The following is a 15893-nucleotide window of genomic DNA, read 5'->3' on the forward strand; positions in this document are numbered from 1 at the left end:
CACTAAGCCAGACTGGTCTGACGCCAGGGCCCTTGCTTTTATCCAGGTGACCTCTTTCCAGACTTGATCTGGCAAATCTTTTCTTCATGTGGAATTTAGGTACTCAGCATGGTGCCAAGTGGGCTTCCCAGGTGGCTAGTGATAAAGAACCAGCCTGCCAGTGCAGGAGACAGAAGAGATGCGGGTTTGATCCTTGGGTCAGGAAGATCCCCTGGAAGAGGGCATGGCAACCCACTCCAGTATTATTGCGAGGAGAATCCTATGGACGAAGGAGCCTGACAGGCTACATAGTGTTGCAAAGAGTCAGACAAGACTGAAGGCAGACACAATGCATGTATGGTGCCAGGTGCTGTGGAAGAATACAGAGTCCTTCCCTTTAAAAGACTTAAACTTGGAGAGGGAAGTCTGGCACACTTAAACCAGAAAATGGCAATATCACAATACAGCTGATCCTTGAACAGCACAGGTGGGTTTGAACTGCGAGGTTCCACTTACATGTGGATTTTTTCCCCCAATAAATATAGTACCTATATTTTCATTTTATAGATCTTTAACTCAGTGTGTGGAGAAGGCAATGGCACCCCACTCCAGTACTCTTGCCTAGAAAATCCCATGGACAGAGGAGCCTGGTAGGCTGCAGTCCATGGGGTCGTGAAGAGTCGGACACGACTGAGCAACTTCACTTTCACCTTTCACTTTCATGCATTGGAGAAGGAAATGGCAAGCACTCCAGTGTTCTTGCCTGGAGAATCCCAGGGATGGGGGAGCCTGGTGGGCTGCCGTCTATGGGTTGCACAAGGTCGAACACGACTGAAGTGACTTAGCAGCAGCAACTCAGTGTGGGAAAAGTTTGTGTCTGATTAGAAAGCATAAGATGTGGAATCAAAAGAACTAGGGTTTGAGTCCTGATGCTATCCAAAACTGTTTCAGCTTCCTGTCCTTGAGTGAGTCATTTTCTTTGTGTTTGAGGCAGAGATAGCAGGACATGGATTTTAGATTCCACACAGACTGGCCCCCCCAACCCCCATGTTGTTCTAGGGCCAACTGCAATAGAGACAGTAATGTTTTATTGAGTGCAGACCCTGTGCAGGTGCCGAGTATTTTGCACACAGCATCTTGTTCAGTCCTCAATCAGCTGGTGAGCTGAGCCCTTGCAGTATTATCCCCCAGAATCAGTTTCCCAGAGTTGCAGTACCACAAACTTGGTGGTGGCTTAAAACAACAGCTGTTTATCCGCTCTCAGTTTTGGAAGCTAGAAGTTTGAAATCAAGGTGTTGGCAGGGCCATGCTCCCATCAAAGCCTTTGTGGCAGAATCCTTCATGGCCTCTTCCACTTCCTGATGGCTCTGTGTGTTCCTGCGGCTCCATCACTCTGGTGCCTGCGTCTGTCTTCATGTGGCCTTCCTTTCTGTGGGTGTGTCTCCCTATGCCTTCCCCTCTTCGTTTTTCTTTTTTGGTACATGGCACATGTGATCTTAGTTGCCTTACCAGGGATCTAACCTGCACCCCTGCAGTGAAAGCATGGAGTCTTTAACAACTGGAGTGCCAGGGAAGTCCCTCTCCTCTTCTTACAAGATACCAGTCCTTGGATTTTGGGTCACCCTCAATCCAGGATGATTTCATCTTGAGATCCTTAACTAGTTACCTCTGCAAAGACTCCATTTCTGAGTAAGACCACATACTGGGCTTCTAGATGAACACAAATTTTGGGAGGACGCTCCATTTTATGGAAGGTGAAATACTTGCCCAGACTCACGCAGCTAGAAAGCAGTAGACACACTCAGGGTGGTACATAACAGGAAATGCCCAAAGTGTGTTGTGGACCGTAAGTCCCAGGAAGTGAATAAATGATGGACTGATGCTGAGAGAGGTTGAAATTGGCAGAGGCAGCTGGCGAGTTTTGTTATTTTGCCTTTACCCTCTCATTTTATTTGCAGATCTTGCCTAAGTCATTATTCCTATGGCCCCTGAGACTTGACCTGTAATCTGAATCTAAATATGTGCTCAGGGCTAAGAAATGTGTCTGGAAAAGGGAGCTGACCGGAAGTTTTCCCAATTCCAGGAGCACGGGAAATAGCCAGGACCCTTCTCAACTCTGATGCCATCCAGTTCTCCCCGCCTCACTCATGGGCACTCGACCCTGGATGTGCATGCTGGTCACCTGAGGGGCTGGTCAAAAATGCAGATTCTGACTCTCTGGGTCTGGATGGATCCAAGACTGAATTTCTAACTGGCTCCCAGGAAGTGCTGATCCTGCTGGTCTGAGGACCACACCTTGCGTAGCAATGCCTTTGGGGTTGAGGGGCTCTGGATTATTCCACACAGAAGGACTAGAGCATCACTGAAGGGCAATCCTAACATCCACCCAGGGATGCAGGGCAGCATAGCCCCCAAGCTGATGAAAAGCAGTGCTCTCAGGGATTCCTGCTGCCCAGATCTCTCTTTATTTTTCTCTTCCTTTCTTTTTTTTTGGGGGGGGGGGCTCTGCTGCATGGCTTGCAGTATATTAGTTCTCCAACCAGGGATTGAACCTGGGCCACAGCAGTGAAAGCGCTGACTCCTAAGCACTAAACTACCAGAGAACTCCCCAGATCCCTCTTTATATGGCGTGTTCTGTTCAGTTCAGTCACTCAGTCATGTCAGACTCTTTGAGACCCCATTGACTGAAGCACGCTAGGCTTTCCTGTCCTTTACCATATTATATGGCATGTAGGCCCCCTAAAACTGAAGAAACCAACTCAACTCATGACAAGCTGCAGTGTTATGGAACCCCAGGTGTGAGGGCTCTAGCATGCTGTCCATCTCCTGCAGATCTGTGAGGCTCCGCAGCACCAACCCCACCCTTGCCCCACCCTTGCATGCAGCATCGTCTTAAGCGAAACTCTGAATTTCTAACCGAGCTGGCTGGTGACATAGCTTTTTGAGGGGTGAATGCTGTGTTTGGTGAAAGTACGTATCTTTGGGTTGCAGGGGAGGTGCACTGGGGGACTGTTTGTTTTGCCTTTAGTAAAGGAAGAAGGGGCCATTTCTCAAACTTTGGCTTGGGACCCTGAAATACAAACATACTGATGAGGCTTGTCACTGCTGCCAGCTTTGTGACCCCAAAGGAAATTCTGGTTAACCACAAGCAGGGAAGGAGCAATTTAGCAACAACATGGGGGGAATCTGATAGTTGATTCAAGAAGGGGTGTTCACAGGTGATTTTTCTGAGCAAAACCAGGTTTGGGCGATTCTCCTCTGCTGACCCGACCTAGAGAGAGGTTGTTCCACCCCCAGCCCCCTCCCCCTTCCCCCTTCCTTCTTCCCTGGACACCAGCAGTGAAACCCTAGATTTCTCTCTTGGAACAACTGCCAAGGGGAAGCGTGTAGTTTCACTCTCCTGGGCAGGAACCCAACATGCTGCTCTGTATTCCTCAGCTGCTGAAAATATGGATTTAATAAGTCCTCCCAAGATGAATTCACTACCCTTCCCAAGAGGATATGCATTAGGGGGAAAGGCTTCCCATGTGAAGGCTACAGACTGATCCTCATAGTAGATCTCATGGCTCCCCGTCACCCCCTTAAATCAGACCCCAAGGCCACAGGGATGCACAGTCTTGAGTTTTCTAGGACAGACCTATGGTAGACAGAAGAATAGCCTCCCAAGGATATCCACATCCTAATCCCCAGAGCCTGTGAATTTGTTTGCTTACATGGTAAAGGGACTTTGCATCTGTGATCAAGGATATTGAGATGGGGAGATTGTCCAGGATTCTCTGGTTGGGCCCATTGTGATCCCGAGGTTCCTCATAAGAGGGAGGCAGGAGGGTCAGTGTGGTAGTGATTTGTTATGACAGATGCGAGCAGAAGGAGTAATTCAAGGAAGGGGCCATGAGCCAAACAATGCAGGTGGCTTCTTTCTAGAAGCTGAGAAAAAAGGAAATGGATTCTCTCCTTGAGCCTCCGGAAGGAACCAGCTCTGCCAACACCTTGACTTTAGTTCTGTGAGATTAGTTCAGATGCCTGGCCTCCAGAACTATAAAACTAAGAGGATTAATTTGTATTGTTTTAAGCTGTTTGTGCAATTTGTTACAGCAACAACAGGAAACTAATTCAGGTGCCCTCCTGTCCCCTGAAACACCCTTGTCAGGGTGTGTGCCCGTATTTTATCTGATCAGTGTGGTTATTACACACAGAAGCCTAGTACATAGGAAGTAAGGAGAAGTGGATCACAAAAGCCTGACTTCTTGGGTTCCATTCTTACACAGACCAGTTCATCCTGGTTTGCCTAGGATTTCACAAGCCTTGAAAGCCCCAGGTGCTGGGAATCCCCTCAGTCTTGGGCAACCCAGGACAGGTGGTCCCCCTAAATTTTAGTTGCTCACTTCCTTAGTTGTGTGACTTTAAGTTACTTGACTTTCTGTGTTCCTCAGTTTCCCCATCTGCAAAATGGGAATAACAAGATTATTGTTGAGAACTAGTTGGGTTAATACATAGCGTGCCTAGCCCATGGTAAATGCTCAACAAATATTATCTTTTATTATTATACGAGACCAGGTGTGGTACAGATATTCCTGGAGTTTCTTTGTTCCAAAACAAGTAACGTTCTTGAACTTCTCAGGTCACCGCTTGAATCTCCTTAAATGTTTCTCTTTCTTTATTTTCTCCTGATGGCTAGGGAGCCCCTCCCTTCTCTCTGAGCCCATGAAGACTTGCTTCGTGGGGGGCAGTGTGACGCTTACCTGCCAGGTGTCTGGAGCCTACCCCCCTGCCAAGATCATGTGGCTGAGGAACCTCACCCAGCCCAAGGTGGTCATCCAGCCCAGCGGCCACCACCTCATCACCCAAAGTGGCCAGAGCTCCACCCTCACTATCCGCAACTGCTCCCAGGACCTGGACGAGGGCTACTACGTCTGCCGGGCTGAGAATGCTGTGGGGGTGAGGGAGGTGGACATCTGGCTGAGCGTGAAAGGTGAGTGATGGAAGTGACCCTGGAGGAGTAGAGCTTCAGAGGACCAGCATGGGGACAGCTTGTTGCTTCCCTCTACTTGTGTCACTGCCATCAGGGAGGAGGCATATCTGCTTACCTGTGGCTTGACGAGAGGGATGGGGAAATTACTGTCCAGTCCTAAATCTCTATTGTATCAAGATAAAAACTTTATTTCTTCTCAACCCAGGGATCAAACCCGGGTCTTCTGTACTGCAGGTAGATTCTTTACCACCTGAGCCACCAGGGAAGATACAAAAGTTATTTAATATCAGTTACATCCTAAAGAAAAAAAATGTATATATATATATATATAAAACATATAAATATATATTCAAATACATGTCTAAAATAAAAGATATAATGATATTTTTATATATTGTAAGCTGTGAAACATAACAGCAAAATGAACACCTAAGAAACTACCATCCCATTTAAGATATAGAACAGTAACCAGCACTGCTGAAGTTACCTGTAGGTAGTGTGGCAGATTTAGAAAACAATAGCAGCAAAGCTAAAAAAACATGCTGCTCACTTAAATTTGCACTTTAGAAAAACAAAGAATTTTTTTTTTTAGTGTTATGTCCCAAATATTGCATCGGACATAACTTTTTAATATTTAAAAGTTTTATTTTTTATTTGGCTGCACTGGGTCTTAGTTGTAGCATGTGAGATAGTTTCCTGACCAGGGTTTGAACCCAGGCCCCCTGCATCGGGAGCTTGGAGGCTTAGCCACTGTCCCACCAGGGAAATCCTGGGACATACTTATTCAAAAAAAATTATTCATTGTTTATCTGAAATCCAAATTTAAGTGGGCACACTGTATTCTATCTGGCAACCCTACCTGTAGGCCTGTTTTCAGTCTCATCCTGGGCCTTCTGAAAAAGGTAACTCCTGAGTTTCATGTTTTATTTAAGAAAAATTTTGCTGCATATGTACACATTTTTTTTCACATTTCTTGATAATATATTGTTTAGTTTTTGAGTTTTGAAAAAAATGTGTTATTATACAAATGTAGTCTTTTTGTAACTTGCTGTTTTTACTCCACATTTTGTTTTCCAGGATTTATTCATGCTGACATTTGTAATTATATTTTATGCCTCTTCCTGGCTTCTTAATTTTCCACTGTAGCACTATTCCACAACTAAACTGTTGATTTTCCTGCTGATGGACATTTGTGTTGTTCTGATTTTTTGTTATTGTGATGAACAGTCTTGCTGTGAAAATCTTTTACCCAGCCCCCTGTGCACATATACCCAGGTCCCCAGGCAAATATGTCTCCAGCATATCTGTACCAAGAAGTAGAAATGAAGGGTTATGGGTTATGTGCATTTTTATCTTTATGAGGTAATATCAAATTATTTTCCAAAGTGGTTATACTAATTTCCATTTGCAATGGCAGTTGTCCCAGATTTTCAACCACAGATTTTGTGATTTTTGTCCATCAAGTAAGTGCAAAATGAAATCTCACTGTGGTTCTAATTTGAATTTCTTTGATTACTAAGAAGGCTGAACATTATTTCATATGTTTATTTGCTATTTAGTTTTCTTCTATGAAATATATAATTGTGCTTTTTAAAAAATAGTTTATTTAAAAATTAAAAAAAATTTTTTTCTTTTGGTCACATCATGTGGCTTTCTAGATCTTCCCCAACCAGGGACTGAACTCAGGTCTGGAATACTAACCACTGGGCTACCAAGGAACTCCCCATAATTGTCTCTTTTGATGTTTTCCTCTTTATTATAGATATATAGGAGTTCTTCAGAAATTCCACACACTAATTCCTTGTTTTACATGTTACAAATATCTTTCAGTTAGTCCTTCTTGCTTTATTTATGGTATCCTTTGATTTGCAGAGGTTCTTTAATGTGGTTGATTTTATGAATATTTTCTTATATCACTAGCATTTCTGTGTCTTAAGAAATCCTTATCTATCCTATGGTCATGAAGGCATTCTTTTATATTGTCTTCTTAATATTTTATTGCTTGCCTTTCACAGTTAACTCTGTAGTCCATCTACAGTTGCCTTTGGTGAATGGAGGAAGTAGACATCAAGTTTCCTCCACCCCCAGTTTGGATAACCATTTGGTCTAATATGACTTCCTAAAGAGTTCCTTTTTTACTCACTAGTCTGTCCTATATCAAGTTTCCTTTTGTTCATAGACCTGTTCTTATTGAACCCATGCCCTGTAGAGTAGAAGCCCAATGTCTTAACCACTAGACCACCAGAGAAGTCCCTTCCTATTCTGTTCTGTTGGTCATGTCATTGCGGCACTAGTAATTCACAGTCCTAATTACTGTAGCCTTAACAGCAGTCTTGATGTATGAAGACAGAGATTTTAACTTTCCAATGTTCTTTTGTATCACATGCTTCATTTGATTCCCACAAACTGTATGAAGTAGGAAAATGAGATATTTGTCTTGCTTTACAGAGAAGTCAATGGCACCCCACTCCAGTCCTCTTGCCTGGAAAATCCCCTAGGCGGAGGAGCCTGGTAGGCTGCAGTCCATGGGGTCGCTAAGAGTCGGACACGACTGAATGACTTCACTTTCACTTTTCACTTTCATGCATTGGAGAAGGAAATGGCAACCCACTCCAGTGTTCTTGCCTGGAGAATCCCAGGGACGGGGGAGCCTGGTGGGCTGCTGTCTATGGGGTTGCACAGAGTCAGACACGACTGAAGCAACTTAGCAGCAGCAGCACAGAGAGGTCATGAGGCTTCCCTGTAGCTCAAACGGTAAAGAATCTGCCTGTGAAGCAGGAGACCAAGGTTCGGTCCCTGGGTTGGGAAGTTCCTCTGGAGAAGGCGATGGCAGTCCACTCCAGGATTCTTGCCTGGAGAATTCCTTGGACAGAGAAGCCTGGTGGGCTACAATCCATGGGGTTGCAAAGAGTCCAACACAACTGAGTGACTAACACAGTCCACAGAGAGGTCATATGCCTCACCCAAGGTCACGAAACCAAGATAAGAGCAGGATCCAGGCAGGGGAGGAGAGGTGTTGTGCTCCTAGCTGTGTGTATCATGTGGATAAGTGAAGGGTGTGGTGTGTCTTTGCAGAACCTCTAAACATCGGGGGAATCGTGGCCACCGTCGTGAGCCTGCTTCTGCTGGGACTGGCCATTATCACCGGGCTCCTGTTGTATTACAGCCCTGTGTTCTGCTGGAAAGGTAAGAGCTTCCCGGAATGGTAAGGACTTCCTGGGCCCCTTTGTTTCTCTTGCAGGCTTCCTGAGAGGGTGTGGGTGGGGGAAGATGGTCCCTGTTATGCTCCCCCCTGAAGCTCCATTCTGTAGGCTTCCAAACTGGGTCCAGATTTGCAATAATGAAGCACCCAAGTACCCTTCCTGAGCACCCTGTCATCTCTCGTTTTGGGTCAGTTTTCTCGTTGCCCATCGTTTTGTAACTGTTAGCTGGCTTAGAAACTTCTGTGAGGCCGAAGTAGATCTTATTGGATATTAATGTTTTTTCCTTTCTCCTTTCAGTAGGAAGCACTTTCAGGTGAGTGTCCCCTAGACTCAAATCAGAAACCAATTTCCATAATCTGTTTTCACTGATGTTTTGTTTATAACATTTCATAAGAGCAGTAGTAATCACTACCACTGGGCACCCACCAGGGGCCAGACCCGGGGCTGGGGCTTCCTCAGGCGTTATTAGAGACCCCATCATACACTCCTCAGGGTGCTGCTGGCATCGCCGTCTTCCAGATACGGTGAGGGAGGCTCACTGAAGCGAAGCAGTTTCTGCAGGCTCATCTAGGAAGTGATGGCCATACCTGCAGTCAGACCCAGGTCTGATTGACTGCAAAGTCTGTGCTCCTTTTTCAATGCCAGACCTCAGGGCGAGGCACGTTGCTGGTTTGTTGTTGAGGCATAAAGACAGCATGAATGTGTTGAGCTCAGTCATTCATGTATTTATCTAATTTTCTGGAAAGAGCTAAAAGGAAGAATAAGTCATAATCTTACAGCGTGCTTTGGAAAACTAGTCTGCGTATGCCCAGAAGCCCCTCCCAAAAGGAGGGAACCTTAGTAGGAGAGAAACAACTAAGTGGAACTTGACTTCCCAGGAGAGCCTGCGCAGGAGCGAGGAACTCTTCTCTTCGCTTCTCTCATCCGCTTATAATTTGGGGTATTACTGTTCTGGGACAAATAATGAGATTTCATTGTTCTGGCACCGTCTTTCATGGGAGAGTGTTACCTGTACTGCCCCATTTTTGAGGGTCATTTTGGCATGAGTCTGTCCTTCCCCAGGCTTATTTCTCACAAGAGGGAGCAGCTTGGCATAATGGGAAAAGGCTTTGGAATAAGTGGACCTGGGTTCACATGGCTGCTCTGCCCTTCAAGCCTGAGGCTCCTGGAAAAGCCCTGACCCTCTCTGAGCCTTTGTTTCCTCAACTGTTTCTCAGAGGCAGGATGTGAGGATTAAATGAGAATGTCATGCTCACAGGATTGTGACTGGCCCATGAAATGTACAGTCTGGCTGGGGAGGCAGAACTAGCAATCATCTAGAGGACAATTAAGTGCCAAACCGCTGGCTGTGGACGCCAAACTCAGTCACAGCTCAAGGCTGCAGGGGGAGGGAGAGGACTTTACTAGGGCTTTGAATAATGAAAAGGAAGAGAAATTTCAGTAAGTAGAGGAGAAATAAGGGCATTTCAGGAAAGGAACAGAACATCTCTGTGCGTGCTGCAAGGGGAACTGAAATGGTGAGAGCTTGGGACCCTGAGGTCACCTGCCGGACGAACAGTGGGGAGAGGGGAGGGGGAATGATGAAATTCACCCAGCACACAGTGTGATTATCTAGACAGTCTGTGGCAGCACCTCTTTGAAAGGTCATCATTTCCATCTCACAACTCAACCACGTTGAGTCCATGAAGAATTGTCCATGTTACCAAAGGGGCTGCAGAGAACCGAGTGTTCCCTATTCAAGTGAGGGCTGAAATTGGAGAAAACAGGGTATCTTCTTGATCATTTCTTCCCTTTTGGAAATTAGGAGGCAAGACATGGGTGATGTCATGGTTTTGGTGGATTCGGAAGAGGAAGAGATGGAGGAGGAGGAAGATGCTGCAGAAGAGGAAGAGGAGGAAGCTAGTGAGAGGGAGGAGTCGCCAATAGAAATAACCAAGTATGGCCACATTCACAGAGTGACCGCGCTGGTGAACGGGAATGTGGACCAGATGGGCAACGGACTGCAGGCTCTGCAGGGTAAGCTCTTTGCCCTTTAAAGCACTCTGCAAGGTCGTGGTGGGCTTCCCAGGAAGAAGTCTCCAAGGGTCTGCTTTTTAAGGGCTGGGAAAGACAGTTAAAGTTTAATCTAGAATCTAAGAATCTCCCATTAACTACCAACATAACAATTAAACTGACAAATACCTACTGCGGGCCAGCTCTGGGAAAGACACAGATTGGTACTGTCAGGCACCAGAAAATCAAGACCAATGGTGATGGGCTTTACAAAAGCAGTTAGCATGAACAGACTAAAATATGAAGGGAAAATGAAAATAGAAGGAAGACTTAACCAACCCTTTGCAAGAGTAGTAGAGTTGTGGCACAAAGGAACGATTACTTGCCTGATGAATGATACTTCTACAATTTACAGGACCTCAGGAGAAAGATGAGAGCCCAGAGGGATGCATTGGTTGGGAGACATTTTATGAAAGATGTGGGCTATGAGGCATGTCTTTCAGGACAGTTAAGTTTGAGCAAGCAGAAAGCAGAGGGTGGTCCAGGTGAGGGGAATGTCAGGAGCCAAGAAATGTGGACAGTGTCAAGCATGTCAGTGGATTCTGAGTAGAAAGAATGGGTAAAAGGCAGGGAAACCCACCCTGCTCCAACTGCTCATTCATGAAACTCACCAGTAAAGGACTGGAAATCAAGGCGACTGAAAACTGATGGGAAGGACTTCCCTGGTGGTCCAGTGGTTAAGACTTCCATTGAAAGGGGCACAGGTTCAATCCCTGGTCAGGGAACTAAGACCCTACAAGCAACCCTTAGCAGCCCCTAACTTCCTAAAAAAGAAAACTGAAGGGGGAAATGGAGTCATCTCTACTGAGAGCACCACTCAAGAGTTGGGTCTACTTTTCCCCCCGTACAGATGACAGCAGTGAGCAGCAGAGTGACATCATTCAAGAAGAAGACAGGCCAGTGTGAAGAATACAACTGTCCTTTGATATCCTGTCTTAAAAGCTTGGAAAGCTATGTTCAAGATGAGTTTCATGTTCTGCTTTACTTGACTTGCACCCCTGCCTGAGGGCTGCAATGGGTTTGGAGGTTCTCAGCAAAATAGGAAAACACACATACATCTTTCCTACCCCCCCCCTTTTTTTTCCTAAATTGGTTTGATTTACTGTAACTTTTCTCAACAATGGTGAAAAGCTTTGGGAATGGGTAGTGTGTGGGGGGAAAGCTACATTTGGGCTTTCTCCAGGTTGACTGATGCTGAGATGGGGGAGCAGGAGTAGGGGGAGGCAGTAGGCCTCACTGTCCTTTGTCACTATTAAAGGTCTGTAACTAGCCCGTGCCGGTACACAAGGGAACAGTGTGGGCTAATAAGGACATTTCCTTTCTCACTGCCTAGGTGAGCTGAGGAACTAGGTGAACATCAGCTCTCTGAAAAGGTGAAGAGGTGCCAGTTACTGCTGTTAATCAGAGGGAGGCAGTTTGCTTTGGGTTTTGAGTTGGAAACACCCAGGCTTCAATCTGGACCTGGCTCCTTGCCTGTTTCATGGGCTTGGGCTTTACCTTTCCCCTGAGCCTCAATTTCCTCATCTGTGAAATAGGTGAAATCACACTTACTTTACAGGGTTATGGTGGGGACTGAGGTCCTGCAGGATGTGAAAGTGCCTAGCAGATGCTCCTTCTCCTTTGCCTTCTCTAGTGGAAGGGAAAAAGATGTCCTCGGTTCAGTTACAAACTGCTACCTGGGCCTTTCATTCTCTGTAGAATGGTTCCAGACCAGGGCATCATCAGAGCTCTCCTGCGGATTTTTGCTCTCCTGGAGATGAAATTCTTTTCAAAAGAGATGGGGCCAATAAGAGGAAGTGCCTTTCACCAGAACCTCACGTATGTCAGAGCTTCATATTTATAGACAAGCCTCTTAGGTGATGCACTATTAATTTTGACTTTCCCACCCTTCCTTTCTCCTGTGGCTTTGAAAAAGGCAGGAGGAATGTTTTGTAACATAGAAGACCTGTGGCCTCGGTTTCTTGATCTCAGAAATGGGATTAGGAAAATGTATTTCCTTCCTAAGGATGTTATGAGGATACGCTGCTCAATAATGCTAAATTCTGAATGAAAATAACATGTGATGAGTTGAAGCTGCTATTGTTTCCAGTAGATCCCTGTATAGAGTTTTCTTTTCTTTTCTTTCTGATTTCATCCTAATCTCTTAAATGTCAGGGACCTTCTAAGGGTATAAAATATGTGTGCTAAACTTGAAAATCTGACTTGAATTTGCACTCTTTAATACTGCATATTCTGCTCTAACAGGCAAGACTTAAAGGAGAACTTCCCTCTCCAATAACAGGGCCTGGGACTTCTAAGATGAGAAGCTGGTTATCTGCAGGGTTACCCTGCCGGTGTGGTTGGGGCAGGTCAGTTTTCTTGGATGAAGGAACAAAACTGAGGAAGTCACCAGAAGTGAGAGCCCTGTCCTCAGCTCAGAACACTGGGGAAGTCAGAGGCTGGTTGCAGTGTCCACCCCTCAGGAATACCTGTGGCCTTGTTCTCTTGATGGGCTGGATCTTTTGCTGCATGGAACCTCATGTACTTAACCACTCTCACCAGTCTAAGTGTCATTTCAGAATGGGATACTTAAGACAGGCTGTGTTTAAAGTCACTGAACACTGAGCTAGTCTTTGATGAATCCATTTCTGGATCTGACAGTCCACTGTGCAGAGGCAACCATATTTTAAAAAGGAAAAAGCAGAGAAACTGTAGGCAGGGGGAAAAAGAATTCCCTACCTGGAAGGCACACAATGATTTGCAATATGATGGAAATGCTCCCCGTGACTTCCTCTTCTCTTGCATGCACACCTGATGATAGGAAATCTTCAAGAAAGGATTTTCCCCTTGCAAATGGGAGCTTCAAGGTCTTGGTGCCAAACATGATAAACCCTTGTCCAGCTGAGCTGTGACTGCTGTCACGTATATCTGAGCCCTGTGTGCACGGATAATATTGTTGGGTCAGTTAAGAGCTGAAGTACTGGGGGCGGGGGGCAGTGTCTTCAAGCTTTAAGGATTTTTAAAGAATTAGGGCTTTTTGTTTGTTCTTCAAGATGACCCATCCCCAACTCCACTAGCACGTCGTCGACAGTGGTTTATAGACTTTCTGTGGCAAAGTCCAACTCATTACATTGTGCTTTAAAAAAAAAAAAAAAAAAAAAAACTTACCTGAATGAATTGTGGTAACTGGAGACCAGGAGATATAATTATCAGAACCTAGAAGATACATACTTCCGGGGGCCATTGCAACTGACATTCCTTTTCCACAAAACCTGGTGGACCTTGGGGAGGGGGGTCCCATAATCCTGTGGCTTTGATATCTGTTCCCATTCTCACAATCACATACCTATTACTATTACTGCAGCAGGAAAGCCCATGATGGAAAATCTCCCTAACCTAGGCACTGAAACCTGGAAAATCATCTTTATTGGGTAAAATTTATTATGATGCAACATGTGCCAACTGGTATTTCTCACCATGGTCCTGGCCAGGAACTGATGCAAAAAGAAACAGCTCTCTCTGCACTACTTACATTTTAATATTTGGTATGGAGGTGGGGGGTTGGGAGAAATTCATCCTGATGTTAGAACATGGATTTGTTTTTTTAAGATAATAGAATAAAGTTATTTTTAAATAAATGCTTTAGTGATCTTCATTTAGGCCTGATTAGTAAACTAAAAATTTTGGGGAAATGGGATTGCCATCCACATTTTTTTTTTTTTAACTAGCTTTCCCAACACTGGTAACAATATTGCTCTTGCTGCCATTTTATTCTTTTCTATGACTTGTAGATGCTACCTACTCTCTCATCTCTCCATTGTATTTGCATATCCTCAAATACATATTTCTTTTTGGTCAGATTGCCTGTTTTCTAACGTTAAAGGGTTAGGGTAGGAATCATCATAGAGCAGTAGATTGATGGACTGTCTGAAAACACAGTTTCTGCAAGCTGTTGGGTCACTGCAGTGGCTGGTGGTTTTGGAGTTTCTCACTGGGCTCAGCTAATAGTAGTCCCCATACTTCTGCTTCATTGACTATGCTAAAGCCTTTGACTGAATGATAACAGACTGTGGAAAATTCTGAAAGAGATGGAAATACCAGACCACCTTACCTGCCTCCTGAGAAACCCATATGCAGGTCAAGAAGCAACAGTTAGAACTGAAGATGGACCAATGGACTGGCTCAAAATTGGGAAAGGAGTACATCAAGGCTGTATATTGTCACTCTGCTAATTTTAACTTATAGGCAGAGTACATCATGTGAAATGCCAGGCTGGATGAAACTCAAGCTGGAATCAAGATTGCTGGGAGACACATCAATAACCTCAGATATGCAGATGACACCACACTAATGGCAGAAAGTGAAGAGGAACTGAAGAGCCTCTTGATGAAGATGAAACAGGAGAATGAAAAAGCTGGCTTAAAACTCAGCATTCAAAATGCTAAGTTCATGGCATCATCCCATCACCTCACGGCAAATAGATGGGGAGAAAAATGGAAACTGTGAGAGATTTTATTTTCTTGGGCTCCAAAATCACTAAAGATGGTGACTGCAGCCATGAAATTAAGACACTTGCTCCTTGGAAGGAAAGCTATGACAAACATAGACAGTGTATTAAAAAGTGGAGACATCACTTTGCCAACAAAGGTTTGTCTAGTCAAGGCTATGGTTTTTCCAGTAGTCATGTATGGTGTTGGAGAAGATTCTTGAGAGTCCCTTGGACTGCAAGGAGATCCAACCAGTCCATTCTGAAGGAGATCAGCCCTGGAATTTCTTTGGAAGGAATGATGCTAAAGCTGAAACTCCAGTACTTTGGCCACCTCATGCGAAGAGTTGACTCATTGGAAAAGACTCTGATGCTGGGAGGGATTGGGGGCAGGAGGAGAAGGGGACGACAGAGGATGAGATGGCTGGATGGCATCATTGACTCGATGGACGTGAGTCTGAGTGATCTCCAGGAGTTGGTGATGGACAGGGAAGCCTGGCGTGCTGCGATTCATGGGGTTGCAAAGAGACGGACATGACTGAGCAACTGAACTGAACTGAACTCATGTATGGATGTGAGAGTTGGACCATAAGTAAGGCTGAATGCTGAAGAACTGGTGCTTTCAAACTGTGCTGCTGGACAAGACTCTTGAGAGTCCCTTGGACAGCAAGGAGATCAAACCAGTCAAACCTAAAGAAATCAGTCCTGAATATTCATTGGAAGAACTGATTTTGAAGCTGAAGCTCCAATCCTTTGGCCACCTGATGCGAAGAGCCAACTCACTGGAAAAGACCCTGATCCTGGGAAAGACTGAGGGGAGGAAAAGGGGACAACAGAGAATGAGATGGTTGGATGGCATCACCAACTCAATGGACATGAGTTTGAGCAAAGTGTGAGAGACAGTGAAGGACAGGGAAGCCTGGCATGCTGCAGTCCATGGGGTGGCAAAGAGTCAGACAAGACTGAATGACTGAACAGAAACAGTAACAAAGTCTCACCTCAACTCCCACTTGAGGAGGCCCAGCTCCACTCCCTATCCCTGTTAGAGGCTTTTTTCTTGGGTCATTGTCTCTCCTGTGTTTCTCTACTTCACTCCAAGCTTCCTAAACTCTAATCAAAGCTGTCCCATTTTCAAGTCCCTTACCTTCTAACCAAACCCATGTTTCCCAGGTTGTTTTAAATCCAGTCTCTCCATGTGCTGGGGCTTCCCTTATGGCTCAGC

The 15893-nt window shown here is 45.2% G+C and overlaps 1 protein-coding gene across 6 annotated transcripts in view; it reads left to right on the plus strand.

The window, feature by feature from the left end:
• The window catches only part of VSIG10 (V-set and immunoglobulin domain containing 10), a 42765-nt gene extending 28942 nt beyond the window's left edge, over nt 1-13823 (plus strand). For 4 of the 6 annotated variants that reach the window (XM_061384878.1, XM_061384877.1, XM_061384875.1 and 1 more), the window contains 5 exons: nt 4658-4951; nt 8027-8137; nt 8452-8467; nt 9959-10170; nt 11057-13823. In XM_061384878.1, the coding sequence (XP_061240862.1) occupies nt 4658-4951; nt 8027-8137; nt 8452-8467; nt 9959-10170; nt 11057-11112 (689 nt within the window). In that variant the 3' untranslated portion in view covers nt 11113-13823. Of the gene's footprint in view, nt 1-4657; nt 4952-8026; nt 8138-8451; nt 8468-9958; nt 10171-11056 lie in introns of those variants that run through there. The other 2 variants (XR_009730386.1, XM_061384876.1) reach the window with 2 other exon arrangements.
• Nucleotides 13824-15893: the final 2070 nt, after the last annotated feature.

The sequence above is a fragment of the Bos javanicus genome, chromosome 17 (genome assembly GCF_032452875.1).
Source record: "Bos javanicus breed banteng chromosome 17, ARS-OSU_banteng_1.0, whole genome shotgun sequence".
Lineage (NCBI taxonomy): Eukaryota > Metazoa > Chordata > Mammalia > Artiodactyla > Bovidae > Bos > Bos javanicus.